The sequence below is a fragment of the Bos grunniens genome, chromosome 14, assembly GCF_055505025.1.
Source record: "Bos grunniens cultivar Pamir isolate PY7600 chromosome 14, Bosgru_T2T1.0, whole genome shotgun sequence".
In the NCBI taxonomy this organism is placed as follows: Eukaryota; Metazoa; Chordata; class Mammalia; order Artiodactyla; family Bovidae; genus Bos; species Bos grunniens.
The window spans coordinates 6,043,682-6,060,976 of NC_141178.1; the positions used below are offsets into that span (position 1 = coordinate 6,043,682).

Below are 17,295 nucleotides of genomic sequence, written 5' to 3' on the forward strand. Positions count from 1 at the left end.
TATCTAATAGTTTGTAATAAACATTTGAAGACTCTTTGGCATGATTTTCGTATAAAATTGATATACTAATATATCTATTGCAAGGTAGGCAAGGAACAGCTTGGAGAGAAATAGATCAGAGAGATAGATGAGGTGGGGCAGGACTGAGATGTGCTCTGATTTATTTATTTTTTTAAATTAAGAAAAAAAAATTAAGGCTGCTCTGTGGAGAAGACATATAGGGTTACCAGTGTATTTGGGAAGGTTCTCCTGGTTACTTATGTGATACTGCCTAACTCTATGCCAATAAGACTTAAAATGCTTGATTTTGTAATTGTAGACATATTTATTTATTTCCAGTAATGAATACACTGTAAATTCTTCTAACTCTGGAATATAGTATTTAGCTTTCTCTGATGATCATGTGGAGAAGGCAGTGGCACCCCACTCCAGTACTCTTGCCTGGAAAGTCCCATAGACGGAGAAGCCTGGTGGGCTGCAGTCCATGGGGTCGCTGAGAGTTGGACACGACTGAGTGACTTCACTTTCACTTTTCACTTTCATGTATTGGAGAAGGAAATGGCAACCCACTCCAGTGTTCCTGCCTGGAGAATCCCAGAGACGGGGGAGCCTGGTGGGCTGCCGTCTATGGGGTCGCACAGAGTTGGACACGACTAAAGCGACTTAGCAGCAGCAGCAGCAGATCATGTACTCATTATTTTAGTGCTGGTAATAGCTTGTGATCAATATCGTAAGACGTTTTTGGTCTTTTCAGTACTCAACAGTTTGGAATTGATTTTTATAAGTTTCATGACCTTTTTGAAAATATTTCCAGACATTTTAAAAATAAATCTAATATCCTTAAACTTAAATATTTAAAATATACAATTTGATCATTGCTTTGAGGTACTTTTGACAGTATGATTATATATCTCAATATACGTTTACTGTGTGGATACACTTAGAACTGAAAGTAATTTAAACTTGTGCTGCTGCTGCTAAGTCACTTCAGTCGTGTCCGACTCTGTGTGACCCCATAGACCGCAGCCCACCAGGCTCCCCCGTCCCTGGGATCCTCCAGGCAAGAACACTGGAGTGGGTTGCCATTTCCTTCTCCAGTGCATGAAAGTGAAAAGTGGAAGTGAAGTGGCTCAGTCATGTCTGACTCTTAGTGACCTCATGGACTGCAGCCTACCAGGCTCCCCTGTCCCTGGGATTTTCCAGGCAAGAACACTGGAGTGGGTTGCCATTTCCTTCTCCAATGCATGAAAGTGAAAAGTGAAGGGAAGTCACTCAGTCGTGCCCGACTCTTCGCGACACCTGGACTGCAGCCCACCAGGCTCCTCCGTCCATGGGATTTACCAGGCAAGAGTACTGGAGTGGGGTGCCATTGCCTTCTCCAATTTAAACTTTTAAGTATGTAATAAAATGTAAAAAATAAAATGTTTTAAAAACATAATCAAGATATCTCTTGTTCATTACTCTTTATACCTATCATTTTGCTTAACTTTTGATGAAAAGTTATATGATTGTTTTTAATTCCTTGAAGTAAGATATCTTTTTTGTTTGTTTTTTTGGAGATTGGCTGCTGAAGATACTAACGGGATAGATAATTGTGTACCTACAAACACTGTAGTACAAAACTCATGCTGTTCATATGTAGTTAATGGGGACAACACACCATCTCCATCTCAGGTTGCTGCCAGACCCAAAAACACACCAGCTCCAAAACCACTCACATCTGAGCCTGCCAATGACACTGGTAAGCATGGTTACTTATGACACATTATTTAAATGAAAACCAAATTTTATGTATCTGTACATATACTTTTCTTATTGTACAATCTGTCTTAATCTTCAGTTTTATAAAAGGAGTTTGAAGATTAAACCACCTGAATTTTTTTTTTCATAATTTGATTTTCCTAGATTATTTAGGAAGATATTCCAAAAGTACATTATAATAGCACATTTCACTAAGCAAGTACAAGTACTTGCATGATAGTCAATCTTAGGCTTTATGCTACAAAAAAAAAATACTATTTATAATGTAGAATGTATTTCTAAAAGCACTTTAGGGAATTCATTGATTTGTTGTTAGTGATGAATGATTCCTTTAACCATTTTGGTTAAATGCTTCTCTTTTGCCAGACAGATGTTTACTGCTTGGCATGTAACTTAGTAAAAAAATGTATTGTGAGGTGATACAGCACTCTGAAAGTTTTATATTTTCTAAGGAGAAGTGTTCTACGATTATAGAAGGACTGTCTATGGAAGAATTTTTTCTGTAATCCTGTTTTTCAGTGGATTCAGCTGTAATAGTCATACATCATTTTTTGTTCGATCTTTATAAATTACCTCTTTCAGTTGAATTTCTTGAAACGCAAACATCATAAGATTACTAGTGTATGTCTTGAGGCTAGAATTGGCATCCTGTCTTTCGATCCCAGAGCCTGTATTCTTTCCCTCATCTATTTATGGGATTATTCAAAAGTAGAAACATGTAAAGAAGTAATTATATGAAAATAGATGGGGATGGGTTTATAGAGAAGACTGTTGTATATTTATACTGAAGGTTGGGGAAATATTTACTGTGTGCATGTTGTGAGTTTTTGTAAATGTGGGAACTGACATGGTTTTCTGAAAATGTAATTTATTAATGCTCCTCTTTTTTTATAAAAAAGATAGGCTTAAACATCCTAAGTCCTCACAATAAGTTGATGCTTTCATTATTAATTTAAGGTGTCTGGAAAATGAGAGAAAATAAACACAGATTACCAGGCTGAAATGAGTGAACAGGATCATTTGTTTTCTGATTCTGGTATGCTTTCTAGTCAGAACGTTTGTCTCAGATTTATTAGCAAAGGGATAAAGGAACAAATTAAAAACAGACCAGTTAAAACAATTCCCATTGGGAATTCCCTGGTGGTCCAGTGGTTAGGATTCGACACGTTCACTGCCAGAGCCAGGCTGAGGTTTAATTATTTGGGGGACTAAGATCCCACAAGCTTCAAGGTGCAGCCAAAAAGCCCCTCCCAAAACAAAAAATTTGAACACCAGCTTTTATGCCTGATGTTCCATCTTATGGATCTGTATGAAAAAGCATCATAATGTGATCAGCATCCTTGCTAATTCCAAGAGAGTAAATACAGTAGTGAGTTTCATAGAACTCTGCTTATATTATGGGTCCTAAGTTAAATTTATAGTTTTAAAAAATAGTCTGGGAAAATAAGTGTGGGAAGGACCACCCATGTATATACTGCTGCTGCTGCTGCTAAGTTGCTTCAGTCGTGTCCGACTCTGTGCGACCCCATAGACGGCAGCCCACCAGGCTTCCCCGTCCCTGGGATTCTCCAGGCAAGAATACTGGAGTGGGTTGCCATTTCCTTCTCCAATGCATGAAAGTGAAAAGTGAAAGTGAAGTCGCTCAGTCGTGTCCGACTCTTAGCGACCCCATGGACTGCGGCCCACCAGGGTCCTCCGTCTATGGGACTTTCCAGGCAAGAGTACTGGAGTGGGGTGCCATTGCCTTCTCCCATGTATATGGGTTACCACCAAATAATCACCCATAGAAAAAAGGTTTATATTAGTACTAGAGTTCTTAATAATAAAACATAAATCCAGGGCATTTGACCTATAGATCTGTAGATTATCAAATAGTTACCTATATTTACTCATACCAAAAATGACACACAAACTAGGTATCCACCCATAAGGAAATTTAGATTGTAAGTATTGTAACTCCCTTGAGAACGCTCTGAAGAGGTTGTAAAAATAAAAATACCCTTATGTGACCAGACTTGATTTGTTATATGGGATTATCATTAGATTCATTAGAGTGGTAGATCCAATTCTGTTATTTCTGTAAGTAATTAGACATCAGGACCAATTACTGAGTCTATTCTTTTTTCATGAGAAGTATAAGAATTTTGAATGCTCATTTTAGAAAGGCTTATACAATCATTCTATTTCATACTTGTCATCACCTTTCCAGTTAAAAATGTATGAAATTTGGAGATTTAGCTCTTCTTCCTAAAATATTTAGCTGTTAGAATAGATTGGGCAAAGTATCTATTGACCACTAGATAGTTGCATGTTTGGGCTTGTGGGCTTATTCAGATGTTGTTGCAAAAGAGAGAACTTTCTGAGTTCCCTCTCATTGTAGAATCTCCAGTTTATATTCTGCTTCTAATTTTGTACTTACAGACTGCTTCTGTTGGGAACAGATTTGCCTTCCACATTCTTGTCTTATCCTTGCCTGAAATTTCAAGTTGAAAGCAAAACACACACGAGGAACTAGAAATGAAGGCGCCATTGTAAATAATTCCCATGACATTCTCCATAATTGCAAGGAAGCCTAAGACGATCAGAATAACAGCTAATATCTGTGCTACACGTGTTGCAAACACCATATACCCACCGATCAATACAGCTCTCAGGATAACTCTCTGAAAATAGGCACTAGTGCTTTTCTCCTGAAGGAACTGAGGCCCAGAGATCCCAGCTGGTGGAGGAGCTGTCCCTGACACCCACCTCGGTGGTCCTCTCCTCCCCGCTCTCCTGTTCATTAGATGTGTGTGATATCTGTAGTGTCTCAGTGTTGGGTTGTTCATCTTTTATACCTTTGATAAACTTCAAATAATATTCCCCCAGTCAACTTAGTGATTGTTTGCATGTTCTTTGACACATGACAAAACAATCCAACTGCCCTCATTCCATTGGCTGGTTTAGAAAGGCTTCTGGAATCTACTCTGTTGGTAGAAACCGCTTTATCAGTGTCTTCTGTATGATCTGGCATCCCTCAGTAGGAAGATGAATTCAGGTATATTTTTCAAGGGGTAGTCTTCTTTAAGGTGTTGGTGTAAAAATAGGATTCTTTTTTCTGTAGTCAAGAACTTTAAAAATCAGTTTTCATTGTTAGAGTGGTGATGGAGTGGAGTGTGCATATTGTGTGTGTAACATATTACATGTTTTTAATCCATTACCTGTGATTCCAAAATCCTAAAATCCTTAAAACCAAAAGTTTTTTGGTAAACTCACTCGATAGCAAAATGACTAGGACTAACTTGAAGGTATTTATAATTTTTTTCTGCTTAGTATGAGTATCCTGTTTCACTCCAGAAATGATACTGTGTTTAGCTACAGTGTCTAGCCCCCAGTCTGACTTGATATTAGTGTAATAGATAATATATGTGCCATACTACCTTTCTACATTCCAAAGTTATGAATTCTGAAACACACTTGGCCCTAAGAGTTTCAGATGAGGGGTTGTGGTCCTGGAACTGCAGATAAATGATTTCTTTTCACCAAAGACAGTATTGTACATGAGGGCTTTGGAGGGGAGGGCGTTTTCCCTCACCCCAACCTGTTCTTTTGAGTCTTAAGAAGATCCATTTGCTAAGTTTAGTTGGTAAATACTGATACTTTACGCTAAAGTGGGAGGCAGTCATGATTGAAAAGATTAGATTTGGTTTCTAACAGGACTGCGTTCCAGTCCTAGCTCTGTCATTGAACACTTTAACCATGGGTTGTCATTCTGTTGCTCAGTCATGTCTGACTCTACAGCCCCATGGACTGCAGCATGCCAGGCCTCCCTGTCCTTCACTATTTCCCGAAGCTTGCTCAAAATCACATCCATTGAGTTGGTAATGCCATCCAACCATCTCATACTCTGTCGTCCCCTTCTCCTCCTGCCTTCAGTCGTTCCCAGCATCAGGTCTTTTCCAACGAGTTGTCTCTTCACATCAGGTGGCCAGAATATTGGAGCTTCAGCATCATCATCAGTCCTTCCAATGAATATTCAGGACTGATCTCCTTTAAGATTGACTGGTTTGATCTCCTTGCTGTCCAAGAGATTCTCAAGAGTCTTTTCCAACACCACAGTTGGAAGCATCAAATTCTTCGGCACTCAGCCTTCTTTATGGTCCAACTCTCACATCCATACATAACTACTAGGAAAACCATAGCTTTGGTTTTTCTATATGGACCTTTGTTGGCAAAGTAATGTCTTTGCTTTTTAATACCCTGTCTAGGGTTGTCATAGCTTTTTTCCCAAGGAGCAAGTATCTTTTAATTTCATGGCTGTAGTCACTGTCTGCAGTGTTTTTGGAGCCCAAGAAAAGAAAGCCCATCACTGTTTGCATTTTTTCCCCCACCTATTTGCCATAAAGTGATGGAACCCAATGCCACGATCTTAGTTTTTTGAATATTGAGTTTTAAACCAGCTTTTGCCCTCTCCTCTTTCACCTTCTTCAAGAGTCTATTTTGTTCCTCTTCTCTTTCTCCCATGAGGGTGGTATCATCTGCATGTCTGAGGTTGTTGATACGTCTTCCAGCAGTCTTGATTCCAGCTGGTGATTCATCCAGCCAGGCATTTCACATGATGTACTCAGCGTATAAGCATGTGATCTTGGACAAATTTAGCATTCTAAAAATTTAGGTTCTCCACTTATAAAATGATACAAATACTTAATAATACCTTACAGGATTGTTTCAAAGGTTAAATGAGATAAATTTAAAACATCTACCATGTTTCTAAGACAGAGGTATTTAAGAAAAATATGATTTTCTTCTTTACTTTTCCCCCTTGCCCTTAGCTTCTAGAAGAAATGACTTTTTCTAATGTATAATTATTGTTTTATTAATAAAACAGAGCTCAGTGTAGTAAGGCAGAACTAACCGATTTCACAAATTTATTAGACTTTTGCTTTTAGTTTTTTATTTTGAAATACAGATTCACAAAAAGTTACCAGGAAATGTACAGGGAGGTCCCGTGTTCCCTTCATTGGCCTCCCTGAATGTTAATGTCTTGTGTAACTATAGTACTGTATGAAAATGAGGAACTTGACATTGATACAGTCCCCATTTCACCGGTTATACCTGCAGAGAGAGAGAGAGTGTGTGTGTGTGTGCGCGCGTGCGCGCACGTGTGCAAACGTGCGTGCAGTTTTGTCATGTATGGCTTCACGTAACTAGCACTGCAATCAATACACGGAACTGCATCATCACCAAAGGCTTCCGTGTGTTCCACCTCCTTTAAAGCCATAGCCACTTTGAGGTGTGAATTGTAAAGAAATTTAGTGTATATATATATGTGTGTGTGTGTGTATATATATATATATATATATACAAGCAGTTTTTCATGTCATACTTTTTAAAAGGGGCAGAAATGATACTAGGTACTTCAATATTCCCTCCTTTTCCTGCTTTATTTGGCTGAACCATTAGAGGACAATGCATGGTACTATGAGATGTACATATCATAAAGTCCTTGGGAAATTTACTTCTCAGAGATAAAACCTGAAGTGAGGGAGATCTGCCTCCTAAATCAAAAGTCATAATTCATAAAGTCAGGCTTTAGATACACTCATTAAGAAACCAAGTCAGAGGGTGTGATCTCACATCTGTAGAGAAGGAAATGCTTTGCATAAGCGTCTACTGTCATTGCTGTCACATGGGATTTTAATTATTTGCCTCCGTACAATTTTTTGTTCTTTCCTGAGGAGGGAACCTATGATCCCTCCCTCCCTGCCTGCCTCCTTGTTTCTCATCGTCTTTATTGTCAAGTTTATCCATTCAGTCATCCTTGTATCATTTGTTAAAGAGGTATTTATTTTGCAACTACAATAGACTGAACGCTGCCTGGTTGCTGATTATATATGCATTAATCAGAGTTTCTCAGCTTTGGCACTCTTTGACATTTTGGGCTAGATAATTCTCAGTTGTGGGTGGCTGTCCTGTGCATTTTAGGATCGTAGCAGCCTTTCTGGCCTGTACCCACTAGACGCCAGTAACACCCACCCATTCCCCTAGTTGTAACAACCAGACATGTCTTCAGACATTGCTAAATTTCTTCAGTGGATGTCCCGTTGAGAACCATTGATATATATGAATAGTCATCCCTCTAATCAAATGCATGCTCCCGGTACCCCACTGAGAACTTGCCCTGCTATTAACATCTTGCATTACTGTGGCATATTTGTTATTAATATAATTAATGAACCAGTATAAATGCATTATGATTAATGAAAGCACACAGTTTATGTTAAGGTTCTTCTTGGTATTGCCTGGGTTCAGTGAGATTTGAGAAATGCATATTGCCATGTGCTGACCATCACAGTATCATTCAGAATTATTTCACCTTAACAGTCGCTGTGCTCCAGTCATTCGTCTCCTTTCCCACACTCCTAGCAGCCACGGATCCTTTACTGTCTCTCTAGTTTGGCCTTTTTCACAGTGTCATATGTAGCCATTTCAGATTGGCTTCTTTTACTTAGAAATATGAATTTAAGCTGAGTGCCAAAGAATTGATGCTTTTGAACTGTGGTGTTGGAGAAGACTCTTGAGAGTCCCTTGGACTGCAAGGACATCCAACCAGTCCATTCTGAAGGAGATCAGTCCTGAGTGTTCATTGGAAGGACTAATGTTGAAGCTGAAATTCCAATACTTTTGTCCACCTGATGCAAAGAGCTGACTCATTTGAAAAGGCCCTGATGTTGGGAAAGATTGAAGACAGGAAGAAAAAGGGACGACAGAGGATGAGATGGTTGGATGGCATCACCGACTCGATGGACATGAGTTTGAGTAAACTCCGGGAGTTGGTGATGGACAGGGAGGCCTGGTGTGCTGTGGTCCATGGGATCACAAAGAGTTGGACATGACTGAGCGACTGAACTGACCTGATGAATTTAAGGCTTTTCTGTGGATTTTCGTGGCATGATATCTCTTTTATGTTTGTTGCTGAATAATAAATATTCTATTGTGTGGATGTACCATAGAGTGTCTATCTGTTCACCTATGCTTTGTCCACAACCAAGCATTGTGGAGGTTTATAGTTTTTCGCAATTATGAATAAAGCTGATGTAAATAGTCACGTGCAGGCTTTGGTGTGGACCTAAGTTTTCAGCTGAGCTGGGTTGAGGACTGTCACTTCGGGATCTTATGATAAGAGTGTTATTCCTTTTGTAAGAAGCTGCCAGTGCCACACTGACACCCAAAACGGCTGTGCCCTGTGCATTTCCACCGCCAGCGAACGAGAAGTTGTGCATTTGGAGGATAGTTTACTTTTTAAATTTTGAAGCAACACTGAATCTTCTCATTCAGAGAGAATTCTGTCTCCAATCTATGCTTTAAACCTTTTAGAAATGTTTTTTCTTTTTCTTCAGATAGGTCTTGAGTGTAATCTTGATGTTGAACTTGAATCTATCTGATCATGGTGCTGAAATGTTTTGGTCAAATTAATAATTGGTTCTAATTTTTTTTTCAGTTGATTCTCTTGTGATATAAATAAGTACTCTTATCTCTCTCAGTGAGTTTTACCATTTTATATCTGGTATTTTTCACTTCTCTTTTGTCTTAATGCATTTTCGTACTTAAGCCATAGTATTGAAATGGAGTGGTAATTGTGATCTTCGTTGTTTTGTTCTGATTTTAAAATTTGTTCCTGATCTTGATAGAAATTCTTCTAATGTTTTACCATTAATATATCATGCTTACTCTTGGTTTCTGGTGGATAATCTAGATTATTTTTGAATTTTCCTAGATTCCTCTTATCAACAGTTTTATCAATTTTTTTGATCCTTTTTGATTTGTATTGAAAATTAACATGTAGCTTTTAACTTTTAACCTGTTAAATATGTTTTCCTAACATAATTTCCTATTATTGACCCATTTAATTTATTCAGTTTCAGTTTCAGGGTTATATTACTCTTGAAGAATAAATTAAGAAACTCCTTTTTCTTTTTTGCCACCAATGTACTGTTAACATTTCAGAGAACACGGGGGCAATCTGTTCCTTGAAGGCTCAAAAACTGAATCTGTTGACTTTTGGAGGGATACTGTTCGATCTTTTATCCCCTTTTACATTTCTACTCTGATTGATCAATTTTTCTTTCTCTTGAGTTAGTTAATATTTTAGACTTACTGATATAAAGTTGTACATGGTATTCCAAATGCTATTCAAACTATATTTTTCTTTATAAAATTTGCTAAGGCACTATTTCATAGTTTTTCCAACCTTACTTGTAAGAATTCATCTGAAGCATTTGCTAAAAATACAGATCCCAGAGATTCCCTAGGAGATTCAGTAATTCTAGAATGGAAAGTGAGATCTATACTTTCTATAATATCCTACAGATTCTAATCAGGTTAGGAAATTCTGATCTGTTATATTTTTCTTATAATTCCTTTCCTTCTACCATTTTCCCCTGGGTCTGGAATTGAATGCTAAGCTCATTTATGGCTGTTCGTTCTTGCTGCTGCTGCTAAGTCGCTTCAGTCATGTCCAACTCTGTGAGACCCCACAGACGGCAGTCCACCAAGCTCTGCCGTCCCTGGGATTCTCCAGGCAAGAACACTGGAATGGGTTGCCATTTCCTCCTCCAATGCATGAAAGTGAAAAGTGAAAGTGAAGTCGCTCAGTCGTGTCCGACTCTTTGCGACCCCGTGGACTGCAGCCCACCAGGCTCCTCTGTCCGTGGGATTTTCCAGGCAAGAGTGCTGGAGAGGGGTGCCATTGTTCTTATACCCTTGGAAACCTCTTTGCCATGTCAAATATTTCATACAAGTATTTTCATGCCATTAATTTCCTTAAAGTTTGTAATTTCATAACTATCATTTTTCTTTAACTTAATAATTATTTAGGGTTTTATAAAAAAATCTTCTAAGCTAAACTGGCTGCAGGTGGGGGAGAACTATCATTTTTATAGACATGTAAGCATCCATCTTCTTACTAGTAAAATGGGTAGTATCTTCCTCATAGCATTGTTCTGTGGGAATTAAATAACATGATCCTTAAAAAATGTTTTACAGAATCTGCCAGACTTTCAGTAAACATTTCAGTAAGTTGTATTTTGTTTTGTTTCTAGTTTACTTGAATTATGATCGGTTTCACCTCCTGATTGTAAAATTGGAATTTTCCTTTGGTCCTTTACGTGTCACTTTTTTTTCTTAAAATGCCTAGATTGTTTGGATGGAATATGTATGTAATGAAAACTCAGAACTCCTTCTCTAATGCTGTTATTTAGAACAGGTTTATTGACTATGTCATTCAGTCCTTCATGTACTTAATTAATGTTTCTACTAATGTTCTTTTTTTCTGCCTAGCTTTGAGAGAGATATGTTTACTTCTTCTGTGATTTGTCCTTACTTAGCATTTATTGTTTTCATATGCCAGGTGCATTGTAACTGTTGAGAATACACAAGTGGAACAAGTCTGACAAAGTGTTGGGGTTTGAACTAAAGGAAAAATAAAAACAAACTGTTTCAGAACATGAGAAGGAAAACAGTCTAGTAGGCAGCCTGGGCCGAGGGTGGGGCAGGTGAAGAATTAAATAAGGTGCCTGAGCGCTGCCTTCCTGAAGGAGTGGTTGAGCCTGCCCGCTGCGTGATAAGAAGCAGGAGCTCTTCTGAGGCCAGCGCAGCGGCCAGAGCACGTCCCTGAGGGGAGGGAGTTGGCTCTGCTCACAAGGTGGAAGGGAGACCCCTGTGAGAAGTCAGGTGGAGCTGTGGGGCAGACTTATGTGGAGTCTTTGTCATGAGCCATGGTAAAGAACTTGGAATTTACTCTGGGTGCAATAGGTGTGTTTAATTAGGGAGTGAAAAGATCTTTTGTATGCTTTAAAGAGATTACTTTGGCTGCTGTTTGGAGAACGGGTTGGAGTTGGACCAGAGAGGAAGCGAGCAGACCAGTTAGGACGCTGTTGCAGCGAACTAGGAACAATGAGGGGGGCGGTGGTGCAGATGGAGAGAAGAGCTGAGAGCACTTGGAGGAGCTGAATTGTTGTGGGAGAGAAGGGTTTGCCTTGAACAACTAAGAGCTGCTGTTTAATAATTAATTTTCCGCTTCTGTTTTTAACACTTTGTTAGCATGTGTTATGTTTTAGTATGATAAGGGTTTATGATTCTTTCTTATTGGGCTGGATTATCTTGTCTCAAATATTCCTCTTTTTCCATTTAGTGTTATTTTGCTTTCCAAAGACTGTTGCTAATCTTTTCTTTTTTTTGGAAATCAATTTCTACATTGTTCAAGATTGAAAGTTAAATGAAAAAGTTCACTTTTAGACATCATATATTCCATGAATTCTGAATATCATATAAGAGACCAGAATTTACTCTCTCTGTACACATTCTCTTTTCTTCATGTTTTCTAAGTGTTGAGTACAGGTAGCACTGTGCATTTTTATTTCTTATGTTTTGTTATTGATATTTTCCCCAAAGTTGCCCTCCCCTGTAGTTGGTACAAAACTTGATTGGTTCTGTTTTGCTCCTACAGTTTGATTCATTTTAATAGTACTCATTTCTCTTCTTCCCACTGTTTACATCTCTTTCTTTAAAAATCTACCTGACCGTTCCATTACTCTTAATTATGTCTCCTTCCTCTGTTTCAATTAGAACTTTGCTGTGTAATTTTCTAATAGGTTTTCTTCAATAATCTATTCCCTTCCCAGTTTTAATTTGACTTTCTCTTATAGTGACATGTAGTTGAATGGATCGATTACATTTAAAATGAAAGAATTTTTAAATTATGTCAGTGGATCTCAATGCTGGGTTATTTCTCCAGCAAGTGTGGAATGAATTCCTGGATCTTTTTGCAGTCCCCTACAGTACTGTCTTAAGAGTTAATGCCACTTTATATTTGACAAGAATTCTTTTGATATTAGCTGTATTTGCATAGGAAAAGGGAGATTGAATGGGGTCATTTTGAAGTTTTTATATAACCCATGTAGATATTCAGAATTTATTGTGTGGAGGAAAAATGTTTGTTCATGTTGATTTCTCTTTGCTTAAGTTTGGGTTATTGTTACATATATATTCTTATGTTTTTATTATTTAACATTCATCTCAAAAATACGAGCCACAAAAAGTATTATCTGTCTTATTTCCATCAGTACCTAATACGCTGCTTGGTGTGAATTAGGCTCTAAATAAACACAGTTGATGAGTTAATTGGGCGCTTGGTCATTTCTCAACAGATCATCTTACTGATTTTCCCTTTTCAGTTAATGGAGACTCACCCTCATCTGTACCGACTGATAATGCTTCCAGCACGGGTACTGCAATAGGATCTGGAGAACCCGCCTTGTCTTCAAATTGCACTAGTACTCCTGTTGAAGACCCTCCAGTTCAAGAAACACTGACCTCCTCGGAAAACAATGAATGTATTGTCTCTAACAGTGCAGCCTTTGGATCTGAAGCTCAAAGTACATTAGATCCTTCCACCTCCAGTTCTGCAAGTAGCTCTGCTTTTGAAGCAGCCAAATTAAGACAGCCCGACGGATGTGTGGAACCTGTCCGGCAGCAGTCTGGAGGTGCCAACACAGAAACGCTGCCATCAGGGTATGTTATTTATTTATTTTTTTTAAAGATTTGTGACTTACATTTAATTGCAACTTTTTGGTAATAACCTGAGTGTTGAATATGTATATGAAATTTTTCCTTTCAGTTATTTGAAATCTAAGTTGGAATCTAATTCATACAATTTATTTGCTACAAACCAAGTATTTTTTAAAAACTAAGAACAATTGCTAGTTATAGTTATAGCATGTGCTACATGACAGGAAGAGGAAAAAACCTTATATTAATTTGCAAGACTGTTGATTTGATTCTTGGCTTACTTTTAGAGAAGAGTGACCCTGACACACTCTATAATAGCCTCAGTTCTCTAGCTTTCTTTACTGTTGCCTCCCCAGGCTAAGCTTGAAGCAAGTAGCCATCTTTTTTTCTCAGTTTATACTCAGTGCTGGGAAGGATCTAATAAGCCTGCTGAGAAGCACTGTTACGAACTCAGGTTTTCATTGAAAGTGAAAGTCACTCAGTTGTGTCCCTTCTCTTCGACCCCATGGACTATACAGTCCATGAAATTCTTCAGGCCAGAATACTGGAGTGGGTAGCCTTTCCCTTTTCCAGGGGATCTTCCCAACCCAGGAATCGAACTGGGGTCTCCTGTATTGCAGTCAGACTCTTTACCAGCTGAGCTACCAGGGAATAATTCTTCATCTTTTAATTTTCCATGGTAATAATTCAGCTTCCTATGATTTTCTTTAAAGAATATTCTGTGTATTCCATTTGGTCATCTCTCCCATATTCACTTAATATGTTTTGAGCTCCTTTGAGAATCGAGTGCTGCTGCTGATCTGACAGGAGGCAGCTTGCAGGTGGTAACGTGAGCTGTGGGGAGCAGCCCTGAATACAGATGAAGATCCTTCCTCTCCACCGCCACTCCCTGCCACCCTGCTCTGCTGCACGCCCCAGTTCCTGACAGGCCAGGGACTGAGACCAGTCCATGGCCCTAGAGTTGGGGACCCCTGGTGGATGCAGTGTCCTGTATCCAGGACAGTGTACACAGTCCTACCTCCTACAGCCGTTAGAACTGTCTCCTCTCGCAGCTGTGAAAACGGTGCCTCTGGTGGTCTCTACCTCCGTGCCCTCATTCTCCCATCACAGCTGCTGTGCCCGCAACCCTTTCTGACTTTCTGAGCTGTTTTTCTCGGTGCTCTTTATTGGATTATAGAACTTTGCCTGTTGCCTGATTGTGGTTTCAGGCTTTGGTCTGCTCCTGAATGGGTGCTTCTCTTGAGTCTTGCATTCTCCCATCGTTTTAACTGTTAAATTTATATGTGCAGGCCAGACCTTTCTCTGAGCTTATTTTTATCCACTTACTGGAAATCTCCACTGTTTCCTGCAAGCATTTTTGGCCATGAAGTATCTTTCCTTGCTCTCAAAAACCTCTCATTGTTCCTTTGTCTTCTCTTTGACAACTTATCATTAGTCATTTATCTTAGTCTCACGTGTCTGCCCTTATGACATTGATATGTAAGAAGCTTTCCATACTGTCAAGAACCTCTGATCTGATGGGAGATAAAAGTAAGTAAATAGTCATTGACTGTACAATTTAATTAAAGCTAAGCTAGAGGTCCAAGTTTAGGGTGCTGTGGAGGGAGCGGAGCATGTGTAGAGGGGGTTAATAGGATATCCTGTGATACTGAGATCAAAGAATACTTTCTGGAAGAGATGACCCTTCAGTGGTTTCTAAAAGAGGAGTAGGCGTTAGCAAAGCAGCAAAGAAGGCACATGTGGTGCAAGATTTCATTTTTAGGGGAGCTATCTGCATGTTCAGCTCTCTGATACCCATACATGAATAAGCTGACCTCAGGAAGTGGTATTTTGTTACAGCTTGAGTTGAGCATTCGAGGAAGCAAGCTGTGTAATACTGAAGAATAAACAGCCCTCCGAAGAGTTTTGTATACCTGCTGAAGCTTTGGAGTCCTGCCCCCTCCACCCTCCTCCATTCCGGCCCCCGGAAACCATGGATAAACATACAGGAATTTTAAGCAGGAGAGTGGCACAGTCATATTTGCATTTAAAGATTATTCTAGAAGTGGTACAGACAGATGAGGAGTTAAGGAGACAAAGCAGAACAAAACAGACCAGGCTTTTGTAAATGAGAAAAGTGGGCACATTCCTGTTTAAAATGATAAGTACATAAACTTAATTCTGTGGGGCCAGGTAAATGCTTCTGTGTGCTTGTAGCCACTGTATGTGAACTTTGCATGAAGAGAAGTTTGTAGGAATCTACATGAGTGAGGAATCTAGATGAGTGATTTTCAAATCACAAGTTGCAGCCTGTTAATAGATTGTGACCAGCACTTGAAAGCATAATAAAGTAAATCAGTATTGACCAGATTGGAAACCTGGAGTGTGTTAAGTAAGCATTTTTTCCTGGCAGTTTGTTTTTCCGGTATGTTTTTGTGTGTATAAAATCTGTAGGTGAATAGCAGCCTAGGACAAACAGATATGTTTATATAAGATGTATTCTTACTAAAAGGTTAGAAGCAACTAACCTGAGTAAGAAATTAAAATAGACTGCCCCAAGGTGGATGCTAGTCTTCTGGGCTGATGTTACGATGGGTTGTGGGAATTAGCTGTGGGAGGTGGAATGCGAGAGTGGGGCCAAGGTTGGTTCTTCTGGCTTAGGCAGTACTTGGCTTCTGTAACCACCTTAGCAGTTTGCAAATCTACATCATCTTCCCTCTTTCCTCAGAAATCTTTCTTAGTTCCTGTATTTTATCTCTTTGGTGACTTATTTCACTGGTGCCCAGAATTACGAGCGTTCTGAAGGGAGCCTGTTCTAGCCTGGAGGGTTATCCAGCGTGGTCTGACATAAGCCCTTTGCATTTGCTCTCATAAGCCCTTTGCATTTGCTCTCACTTCCGTGTGGAATGTTATTCCTCAGATATGTGCATGGCTCTGCCCAAATGTTACCTTATTCCAGAGGTCTTTCCTGATTCCCTCTGGCCAAATCAGGCCCCCCCGCCGTCCTTATCCCAAGCCCCTGCCTTATTTTTTTCCAACCTTATGTTAAGAAAATTTACAAACATGCAGGAAAATATAAAGAATTTTACAGTGAACACCTGTGTATCTGTCTATCACCAAGTTCTAGAGTTGACATTTTACTCTCTTTGCTTTATCGCATATCTCTGCACCTCTCCATTTGTCTAATGTTTAAGTCTAATTCAGTAAGTTGTAGTTGTACATTTTGCCCCTCAAAACTTCAGCTTGCATGTCATTCACTAGAGGTCAGTATTTGTTTATGGATTTTTAGGTAAAGTTTACATAGAAATGTGTAAGTCTTAAGTATGTCATTGATGAGTTTCGACAGGTGGAAATAACCCAAACCTTTATCAAAATTAGAGTGTTATCATCACCTTAGAAAGTTCTCTCAGGCCCCTTTCAGTCAACCCCCACTCCCGCTTTTAGGGAGGCAACACTGTACCTCCCTGCAAGTGTTTTTCCACAATAGATTATAGATTAGTTGGTGGAACTTAACATAAACGGAATCAGTATAAACTCTTTTGAGTAGGGTCCTTTTAATCAGCATGGTGTTATTTGTATTACTTTTCAACACTTAAATCATTATGTGACGTATTTATGTGTTTATCAGTTTTCTCTCCACTGCACCGAAAAGGGAGCTTTATTTTGTCCGTTTCTGTATCCCTTGTGCCTAAGACGACACCTGCCATATAGCAGGTCCCAGTAAACGTAAGTGAACTAGTGCTTGATGCAATGGTTTTGAGTGAGTGAGCAATTGGGCAAAGGCCCTGGCTTGCAAATGCTTAGGAGGAAATTGTTAACAAGGTCAAAACCTACTGAAAATTCAAGTAAGATAAGAACTGAAAAGGCACCTTTGAATTTAGCAACAAAGAGATTATTTATTGTTGACCTTTGACAGAATGATTTCTGGGAAGGAGAGCTACATTCTGACTGCTGTGTGATGGAGTGAATGGGATGGGTGGAAATGTGATAGAAAACTGTTTGAAGGAG

At 39.1% G+C, this 17,295-nt stretch overlaps 1 protein-coding gene across 21 annotated transcripts in view; it reads left to right on the plus strand.

The window, feature by feature from the left end:
• Nucleotides 1–17,295, plus strand: part of WWP1 (WW domain containing E3 ubiquitin protein ligase 1) — a 138,949-nt gene that overhangs the window by 71,102 nt on the left and 50,552 nt on the right. For 18 of the 21 annotated variants that reach the window (XR_015140451.1, XR_015140454.1, XR_015140453.1 and 15 more), the window contains exons 8-9: nucleotides 1,560–1,741; nucleotides 12,975–13,311. Coding sequence is in view for 14 of the 21 variants with exons in the window: in XM_086335825.1 (XP_086191951.1) it covers nucleotides 1,560–1,741; nucleotides 12,975–13,311 (519 nt within the window). In the remaining 7 variants the exon portion in view is untranslated. Of the gene's footprint in view, nucleotides 1–1,559; nucleotides 1,742–11,359; nucleotides 11,520–12,974; nucleotides 13,312–17,295 lie in introns of those variants that run through there. The other 3 variants (XM_086335836.1, XM_086335837.1, XM_086335838.1) reach the window with 2 other exon arrangements.